The sequence below is a fragment of the Aristolochia californica genome, unplaced genomic scaffold, assembly GCF_029961685.1.
Source record: "Aristolochia californica isolate CCGP_79_NKW_82.1479 unplaced genomic scaffold, dmAriCali1.0.hap1 SCAF_11, whole genome shotgun sequence".
In the NCBI taxonomy this organism is placed as follows: Eukaryota; Viridiplantae; Streptophyta; class Magnoliopsida; order Piperales; family Aristolochiaceae; genus Aristolochia; species Aristolochia californica.
The window spans coordinates 8,045,475-8,065,223 of NW_027181782.1; the positions used below are offsets into that span (position 1 = coordinate 8,045,475).

Sequence of the window (19,749 nt, forward strand, 5' to 3'; positions counted from 1 at the left end):
ACACCCTCACCTTTGAGGACATAAAAATGTTGGCCCGACGATTTCATCAAAATTCAAAAACATTTTGCTTCTCCCGCCTCTTTTTCAAGCTTTCAACGGTCATTTGATACCAGTTTTGTTTACACTGCCCCATTATCCAAAGGGCTAAATCAAAATAGACGTCAATGGGAGGATCTGTGTGTGTATGGGTGCGTGCACAAGCGCGCGCGAGAGAGTACCCTGGGGAGTGGGGAGGATAAAGGGGTGCGAGAGACCTCGAGGGGTAAACAGGGATTTCGAAAATTTCCCGAATTTACGTGATTTGCCCTGACCCTGCGTTTCTCTCTTTTATCTCTTCCGTCTCCTTTCCTGTTTCTATTTTCTCTCTCAAACAAAATCTGTAGCGGCGTGGACCTTCCGTTTCCTTTGTCTCTGGTTGCCTGGCCTTCGATAATTCACGCTCAGAAAACCCTAGCAATTTCTCTTTTTGCCGGAAAAAGAGTTAGGGTTTTTGGTCTTCTAGGGTAGGTATTCCACTTCCATATGCATCCCCTTTGACAGATCCGGCGGACTTATGTCGTCAATGGCGAACGGCACTTCGAAATCGGAGGAGTTCGTGCTTCGGTCGGGTCCCCGGTCCGGTCTGAAGCGCGAGTTCGCCTTCGCCCTCAAGTCCCATTCTCAGTTCTCGGATTCGATGGGGCGGACGAGGTCGGGGAAGAAGCGCCTAAGAATATCGCCGAAGCGGTTAACCAAAGAGGCCCTCCCCCTTGAAACCCCCATTTTCGTCGATGATGCCGACACGAATGATGTGGATCGTGCGCCCCTGACTGAAGTCGCCGCTAGGATCGAAGCGTGTGAGAGGAAGTCGGAGGCGGATCTTGATGTCAGGCACACCGTTGTGCAGGAATTCGTGCGTGGTTTGGAAGTTGACGGCGGGGAGAAGATGGACAAAGTAATGATGGAGGTTGAGGCTTCTGTGCTGGAGAGTGGTGTGGAGACTTCCGCCGGATTTGACATTGATAGAATGGAAAATGATTGTGCTGTCTTGATTTCTCCGTCGGATAATTCGACTGAGACTCTAATTGTTGAAAACGGTATTTGCAGAACTGAAGATGGTTCTGTTGCGCTGGTTGCTTCACCTGAGAAGCTTGCGCAGATAGAAACTGTTGAAGAAGAGCCTGTGGAAGCAGCAATAGTTGAAAATAATTCTCCGGTAGCAAGCTTCACTGTGGAAACAGAAATTATTTGTAAGACCAGTGACGTGACAGAAGCAGCTGGAAACAGGACAGCAGCGACGGCAATAGTTGAATCTCAGTTTAGCGACCAGACCGAGGAAAATTCTGTCGTTGAAGTGTTTTTTCCTAAGAATGCTGAAGATGTGGTAGCAGGTGGGGCGTGCGAGGATGCTGCAGCTGCTCAGGTTTCTTCAACTATGTCAAATGTGGATAGTATTGGTGATAAGAGAGGTAAAGCGGAAGGAAATGCTGAAGCAGCTCAGGCGTCTTCAGATGAGAAAGCTGCTGGGACTGGCATGGTCATTAGTGGCGGTGATGATGCCCATAAAATGAGTCCTGCTGATCACAAGTCACTGCTGCAGACTCCTATGCATACCGTATATCAGAGGAGATTTACTCGGTCAATGCCAAAAGACAAGGCCAAGCCCGTTGAGCCAGTGCCAAATGGCTTGGGCGAAGATTCTTCTCTTCTGGATTCCTCCAAGAGTGAAGGGGCGAGTGAAACAGGTGAATTGAGACTTAGGGATGAGAGCAACCAGATAAACTCAGCAACTTCAAAGAAGCTTGAATTAAAGATGTCCAAAAAGATTGTCTTAGACAAATTTCCGTCCACTATAAAAGAGTTGCTTGCTACAGGTCTGCTCGAGGGTTTACCTGTCAAGTACCTTGATAAGGTATATCTACTTTGAAGCTATTTGACTTTGTATATGTAGTTTCTGTCCGTGCTTGTTTTTTATGCTTTTTTTTTTTTTTTTCATTCTTACGTAGAATGGAGGGCTCTCTGGCACAATACAAGGTTGTGGGATACTGTGTGCTTGTAGTGCATGCAACGGGATGAAAGTGAGCATTACTTTCACCATATTTGTGAAATTTGTTTTTGCATATTTTTTGTTTGTTAATGTAAGGGTGAGTCTCTTTTTTGTTGTCGGCTTGTAGGTAATTTCTCCATACCAATTTGAGAAGCATGCTGGCAGCTTAAAAAAACGTTCAGCGGAATATATTTATTTGGAAAATGGAAGAACCATTCGAGATATACTAAATGTGTGTAGTAATGCACCATTGGACATGTTGGAGGCAACGATCCAAGGAGCCATCAGTTCCACCTCTATTGAACGAATGAAAAAATGTCAAAGTTGCAAAGGTAAGAATATTTTTGTGGGAACTTGAATCTTTTGCTCAAATAGATCATGTGGAATGTCCAACAAAATATGAACCTAGTATGATAGGAAAGCAGACTGTAGAATGCATGGTGATGAGGTTGTGAAGGCAAAAATGTGGGGACGGCCTCATGACCATAGTCAATTTTTTGACTAATGTGAGGTCCACTTTGCTTGTCTTTGTGATGTTATACAAGGGAAACCATCATCTGCTTTTGTATCGTTTATGGGTTTTTGATAATGTTTTTTATCATCTTATGACATGTTCTCTAATCTCTTTATTTGTGTCAATGTAGAGTACATTAAGCTGTCAGAGGCTATAACATCCATGCCAATTTGCTGTAGATGCTTGGGATCGGAGCGACCAGAAGCAACCCCAATTCGTGTTAGTAGCAGTTTGGTTGGGTATGTTGTTTATCTCTTTCATAACTTCCTTCTTTTAGAGGTGTGATGTATGGTGATATCCACCCAACAAATCATGGTTGCATTGAACTATGTTTATCCAGTAAATCAATTTGTAATATGGGATGTCATAATATAACTTTGAATTGAAGCAACTCAAATGTTTTAGAACTTAGAAGTACTATGGTGGTATAATATTTAAATTATTGATATTAAAATTGAATCGGCCATCAAATTGGTAGGATGGCAGGTTTTATCTAATTGGGTTAGACCGGGTTCAACCATAGGTTGGATCTAATTGGGATACTACCATTAAATTTGTTATCTATTCATTAGTTTTTGACACAATCCAATAGTTTGGTAAGCTAGTATGACGTCTTACATGCAAGTGTCTGGTCTCCACTTTGAATCCTCCCTCTACAATAATTGTTTTTAGTCTCTTCCACTGATGATTGAACCGGACCCAATTCAACTGGTCTCACTTACGGTCGGACTGGATCCATCCGATTTTAAGGTAAATCCGGTTTTTGCCTAAACAAGAACTGGAAAGGAGTCTGGTTCTGGTTTAACCCCGCTGAACCCGCCAGTTAGGTCTGCTTTTTACAACATTGATTTAAATAAAACTTAGATATTCGGTTTTTAAGGACTTTTCAGTGTCATCCGAACCCAATAGGAATTCTGCTGTCAGTTTGCTTTTGGTGTTAACCATTGTCTGAACTGACTATAGTCTGGTAGCTTTGATTTCTTTGCGAAGCCTAGGGAGTCTCTTCTATTTTTACTAGTCCTAGGAAAATTGCTGTGAGGGTGATCCTGCAAAACTATCATTTTGTCCCCAATATCATTATAGTTTAGTGCGTCTGTTTATTTAGGTCTAGTATTTTTCAACTTTTATTGGTGACAAAACATTTAATATATTTAGCCTATAAGAACAGCAAAACTGAATTGCTTCTTATGCTTATTGTTCTAATGTACATTCATCTCTCTCTGGACATTTGCTTATATATCTCTTCATTATCTTGTGTGTGGAAAATGACAGGTTGTCAAAGCCAGTCCTGATACCCAAAACCCCTGCCAATACCTCAAAGCATACCCCTCAACCAAAAAAGGCTACTCAAGGAAGGGTTACAAAGAAGTTGGTATTTTATTCTTTGGTTGAATATACTTACTGCTCTTAATCCAGAATGTTTCTGGTTATAGTTCAGAAGTCTTGTTTACACTCCAGTTTCTATTGACTTAGGGACTTGGGACTTCATAAGTTGGTCTTCTCTAAAGATGGGCTTCCAGATGGAACTGAAGTAGCTTATTATGCACGTGGACAGGTTTGTCTGTTATTTTATATTGTCATTAATTTATAACAGTGATAGTTTGTATAATTTTTTTGGTTGTCAAAACAGAGAATACTTGAAGGTTATAAAACAGGGAATGGAATATTCTGTCACTGCTGCAATAGCGAGGTACATTCATAAGGTTTTCAGTGCTTGCTATTGTCACATCAATCTTCTTTTGGGTTTTGAACATCATAATGTCTGATATGCAGGTCAGTGCGTCACAGTTTGAAGCTCATGCGGGCTGGGCTTCTAGGCGCAAACCGTGAGTTATTAGAATTATACTTTTGTTGAAATTGTAAAGCTTGCTGTTCTTTTAGGCTTTTAAAAATTGTAACAATAGGTTGTAAAAATTGAACTTTCCATCAGAGGACTCGCATGTGTGGTTCTGATTCAAACGCAGTTTAACATGGTTCACCAAGTTGTTGAATGGGTTGGATGTCATAAATGACATTTCATCATGACTGAAATATATAGAAAATTTATACTTGTTAAGTGGAAGAACTAAGTAGGAAATTTGAATATGCCGAAGATAGAGAAAAGTACCAAATAGCATGTAGGTATTTTGTTTTTTTTGATTCAATTATGAAAGGTGGATGTTATACCGTTAAAATTAAAGTGTTCTTATACTGTGGTTCAGTCAATCCCTTTTAAAATTCCAGGTATTGAGGGCATGACTTCATTGGCTAGGCCATGGATTCCTGTTCAACCCAGTTCAATATAACCGCCATTTTCCCTTTTCTACAATAGATATTTTGTTTCTTGCTGATAAATTCTTATTATCTATCTTAGTCCTATTTGACTTAATTTTTGTTTTAAATGCTTCTTTTGTTTTCTTTTTGATCCGACAGATATCTGAACATCTATACATCTAATGGTGTATCGTTGCATGAATTATCATTGTCACTTTCCAAAGGTCGAAAGCATTCTACTGTTGACAACGATGATCTTTGCTCCATCTGTTTTGATGGGGGAAATCTTCTGCTTTGTGATTTATGTCCCAGGGCTTTTCATCCGGGTGAGTGTTTTGAAGTTCATTGCTACTTGGTCTATTTTTGCGTTAATTGCATTCTTGACCCCTATGTCACAATTGTTTCATATCCCTGAATTTTAATCTAATGCCTAGACTTTCACCAGAATGACCTAAATGCACACTTCCAATAAAATACAATCAGTTAACTCTTACCTCTTTATTGATGGCAATATTGCCCTTATAAGGATTCTCCTTTAGGTACGTGCATATGAGTGATTTATGTAGTTTACATAAACCTGTGACCTACATAAATGAACCTATACGTGGATCTCATATATATATATATATATATATATGTATATATGTTGGAACCCATATGAAGATGGTCATATGTGTATGGGCTCATATTAAGATGGCCCTTAAAAAAGAAAAAGAAGAAGATGGTCATATGTGTATGGGCCCACATTGAACCACTCATATGCACACAAGAAAGATGGGGTATAATGTCATTATTGTAGGCATTTATTTATTTTTACATGCTGAACTTAAAAATTAATTGACTGCATTTAGCAGTGGGGGTATGTAGGCATTATTTTGAAACGTTGGGTATGTGAGTAATTATGCTACTTTAGGTTTATGCGGGTAATAAAGCCTCTGAGGATTCCTAAGGATTTTTCTTTAATGACAATTAACTCTTTCGCGGTGATCCTTTAGTTGTGTCAATGTCTTGGTTTCCTGACTGAGGGATGCTGGACATATTGGCTCTATCTGTTTGTCATATTTCTTTTCTTGATTGAAAAGTTTATTGCTAGAGAAGAACACTTGCTGAAATCATGGTTTTATATTGGTTGAACATGTATGTTACCCTAGAGTTTTGCATATTTATGTGCAGACTTCTAGTTTTTCTACATCACATGCATACCCTAAAATATCTTGGAACTTATGTTATGCCTCTGTCAGTAACTTGTATCTATTTCTTTTTGTGAATCCTATGGAATGAAGAAAGTCAATACTACTTATCTAAAAATGCTTTTTGTGTCTTTCCCTTAATGGACAATGAACTTACTAATTTGGTTATAGTCTCTTTTCATCTTATGTTCAACCAATTTATGTAGCACCAAGTTAAAATTTTGAATGCAGATATTCAAATAGGCCTGCTATTTAATTCCAAATTATTAAGTGGGCCCAACATCACCCTTTATGTGGACTCTTTTATCCATATCATGAAAGAGTTATGCATCAGTTTGCAGGAGATTTTTTGAGTTTTTACACATTGTGGTAAAGATAAAGATGACAAAAACATCTTCGGGAACATAAATTAAGATGACTGAAATAGATGGAAGTCCTTTTTCATGATGGGGGCATAGAGTTATTGTAACAGTATTCTAAAGGGTATGCATGTAATTTTGAAATCATATATGCATGCATGTGCTATGCAACTTCAAGGGTTATGTACATTATAAGCCTTTTCATTATTTGTAGTGCTACTACTCTTGGAGTTATTTATTTGCATGATAATTTATGAGTGCAAAAATTTAAGGCAATAAGCCACACTCGGTTGACACAAATATTGAACAAAAAGATCAAACTGTAGCCAATGCTAGCTAGTTGAAGGCCATTGAAGAGTTGCCCTGGAACTCAACTATGCAGCTCAACTCCTCTGATAATAAAAGTTAAGAATCTACATAAAGTCATTTATCTTCCCGTGTTTGCAATTAGACTCTTGTCCCTAAGTAGCAACTAGCTTTGCTGATTCTTTGGCTAAAGAGGTGGTCACCGTCCAATCCCTCATTGCAAGGGGTCTCCCCTCTTGATGTAATCTCTTGCCTTTTGGCTTTAATGAAATGGCTCTTTTCTCAAAAAAAAAAAAAAAGTCACTTGCACCTGTATTTACGACCTAAGCTCTTAATTCCTCTTTTGTAGAAAAAGTTCATAAATCCTTGATCCACATCATGTCGGGCATAAAATACTGTGACTCAAAGTATAACCCATTGTTGTATGAATTCACTCTCACCATTTTTTAAGTGAACTCACTGATGCTTTTAAGTCCACTTACTGTTGTTTTTTGAGTCCCACCATTTCCAGTAACATTCTAATTGGCGTCAGTCTATGAATTCAAAATTAACTGAAGTTTAAGAGAGTTGATCTTACAAACTCTAGACTCTTTACACATACTAGATTCACAGAGCTATTGGCTTGACCAGCTGTAGGACATTACTAAATATAAAACTACATTATTACTGTTTAAGATGTTAAACTAAGCAGTAGTGTAGTGACCCACCTAGTGGATGGTGTTGTCCTGTTGAGAACATAATTTTTATCTTGAGCTCTGCTGAATACAAGGAAAGGAAAATTTCATTTGTGTTTGTATTATAATCATTTGCATCGAGCTTTTCTTGCGATGTGTTTCTGCGTTTGCTGGTTTAGTTATGTTTTAATTTCCATGACCTTCTCTTCTGTGGCAGATTGTGTGGGTCTGTCATCCATACCCCGTGGTAAATGGTACTGCAGATATTGCTACAACATGCTCCAAAGGGAAAAATTTGTTGAACACAATGTCAATGCAATAGCTGCTGGAAGGATTTCTGGCGTTGATCCCATTGAACAGATATCTAAGCGTTCAATTCGTATCGTTAAAGTCAAAACTCAGGAGGTTGATGTTAGCTGCTGTGTATTATGCAGGTTTGTCTGTTTGAGTGGTTAAAATTTTTTCTTTGATGAAAGGTCCTAGTGTTTGTGGAGTGCTTTTCTTGTTTCTTTCTTTTTTCCTATTGGCTCTAAGTTTATGGCAGCATCTACTGTGCTCCCCAGCCTTGAGGAGGTTGCATCAGGTTGACAACTGAAAAAGATGTTGGTCTAACATTTGTGCATGAATTTAGTTCCACTATATGTAGAATGGAGCCATGTTCATGTAACTTTTTTCACATTTCTAGGACAGGGTCTTATGATGATGGTGATTGGTGTAATTCCTGATGGAATGCTTTGTGTTTAACAGCTTTAGTGAGGATCTTGTTGTGATAGATGGCAATGTTGCCGTATTTAATTTTTCAGCTTTCTGTTGTATATAAACCCATTATGAATACTTATAGGCCCCTTATCGATGGTCAATGCTTCCTGCATCATTTTCATACTTTCTGACATCTATGTCTAGTATGCATCTTTTTCTCAATTATAGGATTTTGCTTACCTCCTTTTCATTCATATTCTGTTCAGATGCCATGATTTCAGCAAATCAGGTTTTGGTCCTCGCACTGTTCTTCTTTGTGACCAAGTATGTCTTCTCTTTTGCCTACCTAGCTTGTTTTGATCATTCCATAAATTAGTATGTTGCTGCAAATTGCATGTACTAAATTCTATTTGAATTAATCTGTTGTAGTGTGAGAAGGAATATCATGTAGGCTGCCTAAGGGAGCATAAAATGGGAGATCTAAAGGTATCATTGCTTCGGTTTATCTTTTATTTGTATTTTTTCTGGGGCATTCCCTTCCAATTACAATCTCTTTCTATGACAATTTATCCTGGAATCTGTTGCACTTGTGTATGAGTTTGGTTTGAGTTGGCCAATTATTCATTTAGTCAGGTAGTTAGAATCAGATGATTTTGTGTTCTCCTGTTTGGCTAGAATATACAGTCTTAGACATCTATGCAAATGCTTGGTGCCTAGGCTTCTGCCGTGTTTCTAACATTGAGACACATGATGTTATCCTGCTGGTTTTCTAAAATATTTTGTAGCAGGTTAGAATTGTTGAAACTTAGGATTTCATGAAGTATAATCATGGTAGAAGTGAATTAAGGTGTGAGAAGAAGAAGAAGAGTTGTGGAGAGAAGGTTTTAGGAGGAGAAGAGGAAGAGTGACAAATTTGGAGAAAAGAAGAGGAAGAATAGGATTATGGATTTGTCCAAACCCTCCCCCTTAAGTTGTTTTTATAGATATAAAAAATACTAATATTATAAGAATACCCTTCACCCTAGTAGGAGTGAATAAGAGTTATAAATCATAAACTAATTACATCAGTGCCATATTTATGAGATGACTTTTTATTTACCATCATGTCACCACTGTGTGGGCCTGTGGGATTGAGCCCATCTTCCACACACTTGGATGTGTGGGCCTTCCTTGGTTGTGTGAGTTTGGGCCCATATTCTAACAAGAATAATACGTGAGAAATTAAAGCGTTCCCACTCTGAAACTGAAGTGCAAAATTTCTGTCCCTTTATAACTGTCAGCTTTAGACAACTTGAGATATTCTCTTTTATCACTATCTGGGTTCTAAGTTGTCAATATTGTTTGATTTGCAGGAACTGCCCAAGGGAAAGTGGTTCTGTTGCAGTGATTGTAGTCAGATTCATACTGCCTTGGAGGAATTAATTCTTGGTGGACCTGAAAAACTCCCTTTTCCACTTTTGGATGTTATCAAGGCAAAGCATGAAAACAGTTCAAGTAACAATACTGACTGTGTTGTAAGATGGAGGCTTCTAAGAGGAAAACTTGCTTCCCCTGAGACTAGATCAATACTCTCTAAAGCTGTTGGCATATTTCATGTGAGTATTCTTTACATATATTAATTTGAAATGAGGTAAAATTTTCTTGAAAAGAAGTGCAGAGCTCATTGGAAGTATGGGTATCAAATATATGACTATGTAAATCTAGGATTCAAAGATCAAATATGTGGAGATGCTGGTACTCATATTTGATTGGATAAAACTCTCCATGGCCAATCTGCCCGTGTCTGTGCTCATCTCCTTGACATTATGCCACAAGGAATGGGATATTCTTACATTATCATGGTTTAAGAGTTGATACCATGATTTCAATCACTTTTAAGCTGGATTGCCAATTGTCTGTGTCATGTTTCTTTTTTCTGTTTTTAGTTGGATTTTTTTTTATTACATTGAAAATTCTTTCCTAATAAAACCATGTATCCTGTACTTGATAAGGAATTGACAGAACAGCTTGAATTCCGAAATATTATGAAATATTGAAAAAAAATATTTATTAGTTCTGATTTTATTCTTACAAGCAAAAGCAAAAATGTTGATGCAAAAGCATGTTCCTGAGTACAATAAACACTGATCGATAGAATGCATTATCTGCTCCCAGTATTTTATTATTGTTGCTCTACTAAAAAAATCCATTCTTCTTGCCTTCAAGCTGGCTAATTTTTTTAGCAATTTTACACGTAATTCTCTTAGTTACAAAAAGTAGTTATGAACCTAAGTCTATATAATCTTAGGTGCACACAATTTAAATTGAATCACTTGGAAATTGAGGTTTTATTATTCTATATTTATTTATTGTCCTATGCATTTATGTTGATATTAATTTGAGATTTTTTCTTATTTTTTAATGATAAATATGAGATAATATCATTATTGTAACTAGAATGAAGTAAATGACATTCTTGTAAATAAAGTAACTTTTCTAAAAAGTAATAGTTGGCTGCCCTTGCTTCCAGCTTCCTTTCCCTCTTTAATTCTGACATTAATATGGATTGATGCTCTTATAAGCTTCAACAGCAAAATATGTAGTAAAATGGACCTGTGGCCCAGGTTCATGTTCATTTCCAATCTTTGACTAATTTGATTCAAATTAGGTTCTTGAAAGATTCACTGGGAGCTTTGAATCGTGATGTGTTGAAACCTTTTAATTTTCAGTGTCCTGCTTATAGAAATTCATTGATTTAAATGAACTGTTGGGTTTTTCAGTATAAAAAACAAAAACATATTTCATATATTTTCTTTGTCACTTCTTCATTCTGAAATGAACTTTGTCACATGCTGTTTTTCAGGACCGGTTTGACCCTATACTCGACTCTACTACTGGCAGGGATCTAATTCCTTCAATGGTTTATGGGTGAGCTGATATAGTCATGCCTAGTGCTGTACATTTGTCTCAACTGATTTTGTTGTTTTTACTCAGGCAATATTGATTAATTTGCAGGAGGAATATGAGAGACCAGGAATTTGGAGGGATGTACTGTGCAGTATTGACAGTAAAGTGAGAATCAAACTTGATACCTCTTTCAGTTAATTTTCTAGATTGGTTATGTAACCAGAGTTGTTCTTTTTCTACTATTCATGCAGCTCGTCTGTTGTATCTGCTGGAATTCTTAGAATCTTTGGTCAGGATGTAGCAGAGATTCCGTTAGTTGCCACAAGTATTGAAAACCAGGGTCAGGTAATGCCAATCATTACAAATATATTGTTTCTCATTTCCTAGAATCTGTTGCTGTAAGTTAAGTAATCAGTGGATTTTAAGATTGTCTAGATCCGAATTAAAGAGTTAAAAGCATTTTTTAAAAACTCTGTAGTATGGAAAAGTAAGAAATTAAGAGAAAAATGGGGAAGTTGGTACCATAGCATACCATTATTTGAAAGATGATAAGTTGAGTACTTTTCGTTAAGCTTTTAGTTTTTTTTTTTTTTTTGGATGTTGGTGTCTAAGAAATAAATAATTTGACTCTTTGTGGCAAGTAACCCTCAACTTCCTGCTTTTTATTTTTAAACTTTTTTTAGGTCTCATCTCTCATTTAATAGTGTTGTAAGCCTTATTTTTTTGTTATTTCCTAATGTTAGTTTACACCTTTGGAGTGGGATTAGCCTTTTTTTAATGTCAGCATTTTTGGTTAAATAGTTATCAAATTTTCACTTATTACCTACAGATTATCTTCCATTTCAAAAAAAAATTAGCAACAAATTTTCTTGAGTAGGTTTTTACAGCTTAAGAACCAAAAAGAAGTTTTTATTCTTCAAGGCTAACGTTGATGATGGCAAGACTGGCTTATTTGTCAAGCATTTAACTCTTTTTTTTTCTGTTTTAAAGTGCAATGGAAAGTGTAAATAATACGATATACTGTGTTATTTAAATATGAGAACTTTGTAAAATCTTTTTTCTCCTTAGTGACTGCCAAAAGTAACCAATTAGTTTTGTAAACAGGAAAAGCAGAAAAATAAAACCTTTTTTTATTGAATATCGAATAAAGAAAACCTTTGCTAGAGCAAACAGCATTCCCATAATGCTAAGTAAAAGGTGGTATTATTTTTATTTTTTAAGACTCTATGATGCAAAATAAAAAGCATAAGTATAGTTTTTTTTCTTTTGATTAGTAAAAAATCCTTATACTGTTTTTATTTTGAATAAATAATATTAAAAATAAAAATAAAACACATATGTCACAAAATTCAGATCAGCAAGTAAATGACCCATCCCGATGATGGTTTGCAATTTCTGAGTAGGTAAAATTATCTTTAAATAAATATGGAATAAATGCTTGTTTTTGAAAAGAATTAATATAGATTAAATATGCAAAGATAGAGATTAGATGGACGTAAGTAGGTGAAAGCAATAATAATTTTGGTGAGTTAAAAGTTATATACCCAAACTAGTCTAATTGGCAGTGCCATTGATCACAAGCATTGGGGGAAATGAACAACCTATATTTATTGCTTTTTGTATTTTCTAGGTCATGTTATTGGTGATTATCACCCAGTGCTGATAGCTTTGCAACTACTGTAGGGGTACTTCCAATCTTTGTTTGCGTGCATCCAGAGATTGCTGGGACTTCTGAACGTGAAAAATCTTGTACTTCCAGCTGCTGACGAAGCTGAGTCCATCTGGACAAATAAGTTTGGTTTCGAAAAAATAAACGCAGAACAGGTTTGTGCTCTTCAGTTTTTCATCACTTTTTTGTTGAAGCACAGTGAGGTTAATGCATCCTACCATATGTTCTTGTGGAGGTTGGCCCTCCCCAGTAGGTTGTATATTTTTCTCTGTTTTTTTATTGAATATATTCGCACTTTTTCCCTAAAAAAAGGTTAATGCATCCTTGTCTTGTTTTTTACAGCTCCAAGAGTATACAAGGGACTCCCGTTTGATGACCTTCCAGGGTACATCGATGCTACACAAAGTAGTCCCCAAGAATGAGGTCAGTAAGTCAAGTGAGGCTGGCTGACATAAGCTTTTGGATCGATCGAAAGCCATTTTTTTTGCAAACGCCTTTCACATGGAGGCTGGTTTATTGTACAGCAAAAAAGAAAAAAAAAAAAGAAAGAAAGAAATTAGTCCCTTGATGTTGTACAGAAAAAAAACTTCACTATTCCCAGGCATTTTCTTGGGTTGTAGTGCAGATACAGGAAGAATAGGAGAGAGGAAATAGATAATTCTGGACAAATAGGTAGCAGCAAAACAGTTTGTGATTTATATTTCTCTGATTGGGTGAAGAAAGCTGTGCTGCAAATTTTGTTGAGCAGCTCGTTTTTTCTGTTAGAGTAAAATATGTTTAACGTGGCTCATTTGTCCATTTAAAAGGGTTAAGCCTCTGATGTCTATGCGAGCAATTTATTGTTTTAATGATCAGTTAGTGTTACTGAAAAGAATTATTGGTGATTTCCTTTCGTGAGAAGAACTTGGCTTACAGGGGGTCAGAGATGGAGGGTGACAGCCTGGAATTGTTCAGGAATGGAGATGGGAATCTTCATCCCTTTGGATTAGTCAAGCTTAGGGTGTAAAAGCAGCTGCAAACAAAGCTAAAGAACAGTGTAACAGTCTTTTCTTACTCTTTATGGAAGAGGTTGCGTTTGGCCCGCTTTTTTTTATAGAGGCCTTCTCAATCAAACCTTTTGTAAAAAACAAACCTTTTTAAGTAAGGTAGTGTATTCTAATTTCACTAGTTCAAGCAATAGTCTTCTTCTTACTTTTAAACAAAGTCAAATATGGTCCTAAAAATATATTATATTGGCCTCCGTTAGTGCCTCTAGTTGAAAATTTATATCTTAGGAAAAATTAGAAATACTTTTCTTGGATTCGTTAGTGTCCTACTTGTTTAAGAAACACATTTCTACTAGGAAATTCCTACCTAGAAAAAACTAGAAATCCATTGAGCTATGCTGCATGCTTCTCCTCATCTGGGAAATCAAACTAGTGTATTTCTCTTACAGCTCCGAGATTTCTTGTGCCCTTTAGTGTAGCCAAGATGACGAACTTTGGATCAATCTCATCTTCTCTTTCACCTCTGTACTTTTCCTTTTCTTGCTCTGGAAGCAACACTATAACAAAACATACCAGCAATGGGAGTTTTACCTTCATGGAAGAATTATGGTCACATTCATGGATTTCCTCCATTTGGGAGAGTTTTTTGTATTGTAATTTTTTTTTTCTGTTTTGGATTGTGGCAAAGTCTCCACTTTCACCTTTGAGATTGTCTTGACATTAATAAAATTATTTTGTAGTGAGATAGTGGGATTTCAGAACGAGAAAGAAAAAATGCCAAGCCAATAACCATTCCTGACCTACCCAGAATCTGACATGATCAGAGTCCATTCGAATTCCACCACTAAAGAGGGAGAAAGAGAAGCATCAAACGGAAACCAAAGACCTTTAAAGAAGCACACTAGAACTAGGTAACGGGAACCTGAAAAACTGCATTATCAATTTTCCGGAGATTCAGAGACCTTTTTAATACAGGAGTGGGAATTTCGGCTTGCTTTTAAGGAAACAAACTTTTGCTATCCTTCCTGTCTTCAATGACTCTTGTGGCATGAAGGCCATTAGTTCTTTGAAGAAAGAGGAGATGAAGAAGATTGAAGTCAAAACTAACCGAATTATTTGAATCGATTTTGTGCTTAAGAAGAAGAGATTTGGTTATTGGGTACTTGTTTACTTCTTCGGCTGCAATGGAGCAGGCCTCGTACCTGGAAACTGCCTCTTATGACCGCGTGGTTCTTTCCCTGAAAGGAAGGAATCTATGCTATAATGTAACGTTTCTCTACTGCCTCGTACCTCGAAACTGACATCAGCCAGACAGTCAGAGAAACGTTAAAACTCAGAAAGGAAGACAATTATCAGCAAACTCAGAAACCCAAGAAGATCACAAGGAAGATGGTCAATAAGACTTCAAAAGATATCAAATTGGCTTAGGATTCTGTGTTGTTATGAAAACCAAAGGAACAAGGATTCCCTGCGAAGATGCTCTTTCATAATGTTGGTTCTCAAGAAGCGCCATGCATCGGTCAGTCGTAGTGAGGACATTCAATTTTAGAATCGCTGAACAGACAATACATCAAACAGTAGGTAGACGGAAAAAAAATCGATCGGGGTTCCTCCTTTACACAAGGGTAAAATCACAAAATGCAAACACAAACTGACTAAACATCTCCAGCAAGTAGGAAAAAAAAAAAAAAAAACAATATGTTGCCGGAGGTAAAATCTAAATCCTAAACAACAAGTCATATATTCACCCAGAAACAAAACCAAGGTCAGCCCTCCAAACCGTCCGCAAATCTTGACACAATTCCTTTGAGTTCTTCCAACCCAGTCACCAGACTCTCCAACTCACCCACATCCCTTTCTGCATTCAACCGCTCCTCATCCCAAATCCATATCCCTCCCTCGTCTTGTAAATATCGATCCATTAAATCGTCGAGGGAGCCGGGTGGTTCTGCGAGGACGAAAGGCTTGCCGGCAGGGGAGAAGACGACGACGGCGATTCCGGACTCAATGCCGCAGCGAATGAGGAAGTCGGTCGCCTTCTTGAAGAGGCCCTGACGCCTCTTCGAGAAGGTCACCTGGCGATTGCTGAGGTTTTCGATTTTCTTGATTTCGATTTTCCTCTTACCCATATTCGTCGCCTTTTTTTCCATACGAACAACGGAGGCTGGGTGAGGAACCCTGAACCTGTAAAACAAAGAGATACTTATATGTAACGCAAAAGGAAACCTTCGTAAGCAAGGTAAAACTTTCTAAAAATCCGTATCATTCTTGCGTAAGAGGAAAAGGCTTTGGGCATAGAAATATAATTAGGGTAATGTGAAATATATTGTTTGAGGGACGATTATTTATTATTGAAGAGAAGAGAAGATATGAAAGGTTCTTACTCGACTCTCATGGTAAGAAGTCTCACATAGCCAGAATTAATAAGCTTGAATCTCAATTTAAATGTGTTTTAATTATGTTATAAATCTATTTGTGTTGAGTTATTTAATAAGTCTTAGAGTTTGGTGTAATTGGGACTAAGGGTGGCTTCGAACATAGCCGGCTAGAGTTTGGTGTAATTAGGACTAAGGGTGGCTTCGAACCGAGCCGGCTCGCGAGCTGCTCGAGTTCGGCTCGGTTCGATTTGTTATATTTCGAGCTCGAGCTCGAACTCAGAAATGGGCTCGTTTAGATTAATGAGTCAAGCTCTAGCAGAGCCAAGTTCGGCTCATCGGCTCGCAAGCCAACTCGTTAATTTAACGAGCGATTCGGGGATCGGCGGATTTGGAAATTTTTGGGGAAACCGTCTCTTCGTTTCGTCTTGCCGCCTACAAAACCCATACTTCACTCTGCCATTTCCATGCCGTTTCAGCATGATTTCTTGCAGAAATTGCTGTCCGTCGGCAGGTATTCAGGGGAAATGGGAGATTTGGTCTTCCAATCCCTCGTTCTCCCTCTCCCTATTTGATTCCTCAATTTCTTCCTCTTCGATTTCTTCATCCAAAGTTTTTCCTCGCCGACGAGACGAAATTGACGGTTCGACGGAAGGAGGTAAGATTTTTATTTTATCTTCTGTTTTTTTTTGTCGCCAACCTAACCTTACAAAATCTCTAACTCTCGCTTCATTTCAGTAGTGCTCCTTCATTCTTGGAAGTTTTTTTGGATATCCGAACGGCAAACACTCTGTTTCTGTAAGTGAAATGTTCTGTATTAGAATGCAGTTATGCCTAAGCAAAGATAACGATCTGTTTTTTTTTTTTTTTTTTTTTTGTAGATATTTGCAGCTGTCAGTTTTCTTGAACTTACAAAGTACACTTGGGAAGAAATCCTTGGAAGAAAACTGTCGGTATGAATTTTATTTCATGATTTTGAGTGTTGATACTGTTTGATTTTTTGAAATGGTGAGTTCTTGATTTAAGGGTAGAAGGAAATGCACTGTCACAACGTACTGGGAAGATCATTTGATACATATTGTATAAGGATGTTTCCTTTTCCTCTATAACTTAAAGAAAAAGAGCTTTGGGGGATGGATTTTCCAACAGAGATGGTCATAATTATTCTCTTTGTTCTCATGTCTTATTTCAAGTCTCATCTGCACAACCTCCACTGTTTCAAGGAAATCTCCTTTACAATTTCAATCCTAACGTTAATGTTAAGTTAATTTTAAGTGATTTTGGTGGGTGAGGGGCGAATTATGGCTTATTTAAAATTTTTATATCAACAAATAAAAATAACTATCCCCTCTATTAAAGCTTGGTAATATATTTGGGATTTGAAAATAATGACAAGTAAACTTTAAGTATCATTTTTGTTTAATAACGGGGTATAGGCCTTTGTTCCTTTCACCCCTTCTCAACTGAGGTGTAAAGGAAGGGTGGGGGAGAAAAATCCCCCACCTTGTCATTTGTTATGTTTTTGTATATCTCAGAATGACTTACTAAGCTCGAGTGCTATAATGTTTGGAAAATAGTTGGTTATCAATGATTTTTTTGCTCAAATTCCACTGTTCTTCATAAATGAAGTTATTATTCTAGACTTTCAAATATTTTTATGTTTTGGGATCTTGTTTCTTTTTTGCCTTCTTATTTTTAGGTGTCTGACTTCTTATAAAATTTTGTACGTTTATCATACATTTCAGCAATAAACAACAATGGTATTCAAAAGTGTTACTTGATATATTTTAGCAATGAAATTTTATTTCATGATTTTGAGTGTTGATAACATATTCTGTTCAATAATACTCTATTATCGTTAATGGAATCATGAACTTTCTTAATTACATCCAACTTCTCTTTATTGTCAAAGTAAATAAAAAATGTTAGTGTTGATAACATATTCTGTTCAATAATACTCTATTATAGTTAATGGAATCAGGAGCTTTCTTAATTGCATTCAACTTCTTTTTATTGTAAAAAAAAAAATGTTAGCGTTGATAACATATTCTGTTCAATAATAGTCTATTATAGTTAATGGAATCAGGAGCTTTCTTAATTGCATCCAACTTCTCTTTATTATAAAAAGAATAAAAACTATTAATTTTTGTCCTTCTTTCTTAATTCTCATTGAACTTATATTTGCTGCTGTTCTAAAATGTTATATGGCTTGATGTATTAGCAAAAGTGATTTGATAGTTCCTTTTCCATCTTTTGGAAATTGAGATCTTGTGTGTGAACCTTTGATGTCTTAAATTCACTCATTGGATGATATATGATGCCTAAACCTTGTCAAATGTTCATATTTCGTTGAAGTGATACGTTAGATATAGATGGATGTAAATTATCTCTCTTTTTTACAATCGATTTTTATCCTTCCTCTTCGATTGCTTCATCCGAAGTTCTTCCTTGCTGACGAGACGAAAACGACGGTCCGATAGGATGTAAGATTTTTATTTAATGTTATTTTTTTTTTTCGTCTGCGACCTAACCTTACAAAATTTCTAACTCTCTCTTCGTTTCAGCAGTGCTCCTTCATTCTTGGAAAGACTTTTGGAGATATCCCTGAACGGCGAACACACTTTCAGGTTCTGTAAATGTTGATTTTTTTTTCATTTTTATCATTAATTTCTTGGTATTGAGGTTGAATTTCAACAGAATATTAGAAGAGAATGTTGGTGTGCTTATTTCCTTCTCTTAGAAGTTTTTAAATTTATATATAAAAAAAGGATCGATATATTGGACTGAAACTATTGGGTGTAGGGCTATAGGCTCAAAGACCCTGCTGCATTGAAAGACAAGGGTCGTTCCCGATTGTCACAATGTCACGTACTTTCCTCTAAGAATGGACAAGTATCTTAAATTATGTGTAGGATCTTTGTTGTTTGGATAACTTTCTTTTCTTTATGTTTTTTAATTTGTAATTTTGTTTTTTGTAGAAGTAAGAATGTCTACACCTCCTCAGTTGACATCAATAATTAACACTAGTTCTAGTGTAGCCATAAATAGTGACTCAACTCCACCAGAGTCATTACCCTCTGTCATAGAAGTGGGCCCAGATGAAATTACCATAAATGAGGATGAAGGTGATTCTACCCATACTTCAAAAAGACAAAAAAAATATCATGTGTGGTTGAAATTCAAAGAAGTTTCACTTAATGGTACAAAAAAGGCTCAGTGTGTTCATTTTAAAATCAATTTGAGTGTTATTAGTAGTGGAGTGACCACACATATGAGTCGACATTTGAAACGTTGCACTAGTAGAAAAATGGCAATGAGAAAACAAAAAATCTTAAACTTTCAACCAGTGGGAACGGGGTCTAATGTTGATCAGAGTCCATCTGGACTTCCTTTTATGGATTTTGGAGGAAAATATGATCAAACTAAAATGAGAGTACTCATTGTTCATTGGATTCGTATGCATGAGCATTCATTCATGATAGTAGAAGAGGAGAGATTTAATTTTGTAATGGAGATGTCAAATATGAATTATGAGAAAATATCCCGTAAGACCATTAAGAAGGAGTGTATGGAGGTGTATGAGGCAGAGAAAAAGAAATTGAATTTTTTAAAAAGAGATTAACAAGATTAGTCTTACCACGGATCTTTGGAAGTCCCAAAATAAAAAAATTGAATACATGGTATTGGGCATTTTATTGACAGTAATTGGATGCTACAATAAGAGATTTTGTGCATGTTCCTCCTCCTCGTTGTGGCGTTGATATAACAGATGCTATTTACAAGTGTTTGAAAGAGTGGGAGATTGAAAAATA

At 36.6% G+C, this 19,749-nt stretch overlaps 2 protein-coding genes across 2 annotated transcripts; one reads left to right on the plus strand and one right to left on the minus strand.

Annotated features, from left to right (window-relative positions):
* The first annotated feature begins 378 nt into the window (after positions 1 to 378).
* Positions 379 to 13,740, plus strand: LOC137944407 (uncharacterized). Its single transcript, XM_068790085.1, has 18 exons — positions 379 to 1,891; positions 1,986 to 2,057; positions 2,154 to 2,358; positions 2,671 to 2,779; positions 3,813 to 3,908; positions 4,014 to 4,095; positions 4,171 to 4,230; positions 4,314 to 4,366; positions 4,953 to 5,119; positions 7,540 to 7,756; positions 8,288 to 8,345; positions 8,451 to 8,507; positions 9,374 to 9,616; positions 10,864 to 10,928; positions 11,016 to 11,072; positions 11,159 to 11,252; positions 12,591 to 12,731; positions 12,919 to 13,740. The coding sequence occupies exons 1-18, from the start codon at positions 554 to 556 to the stop codon at positions 13,024 to 13,026; spliced, it is 3,222 nt and encodes a 1,073-aa protein (XP_068646186.1). The 5' UTR covers positions 379 to 553; the 3' UTR covers positions 13,027 to 13,740.
* Positions 13,741 to 15,328: 1,588 nt separating this feature from the next.
* Positions 15,329 to 16,419, minus strand: LOC137943562 (MADS-box transcription factor 2-like). The gene is made up of 2 exons (XM_068789047.1): positions 16,388 to 16,419; positions 15,329 to 15,746 (listed from the first exon to the last, which is right to left on the minus strand). The coding sequence occupies exons 1-2, from the start codon at positions 16,417 to 16,419 to the stop codon at positions 15,329 to 15,331; spliced, it is 450 nt and encodes a 149-aa protein (XP_068645148.1).
* Between the last annotated feature and the right edge of the window lie 3,330 nt (positions 16,420 to 19,749).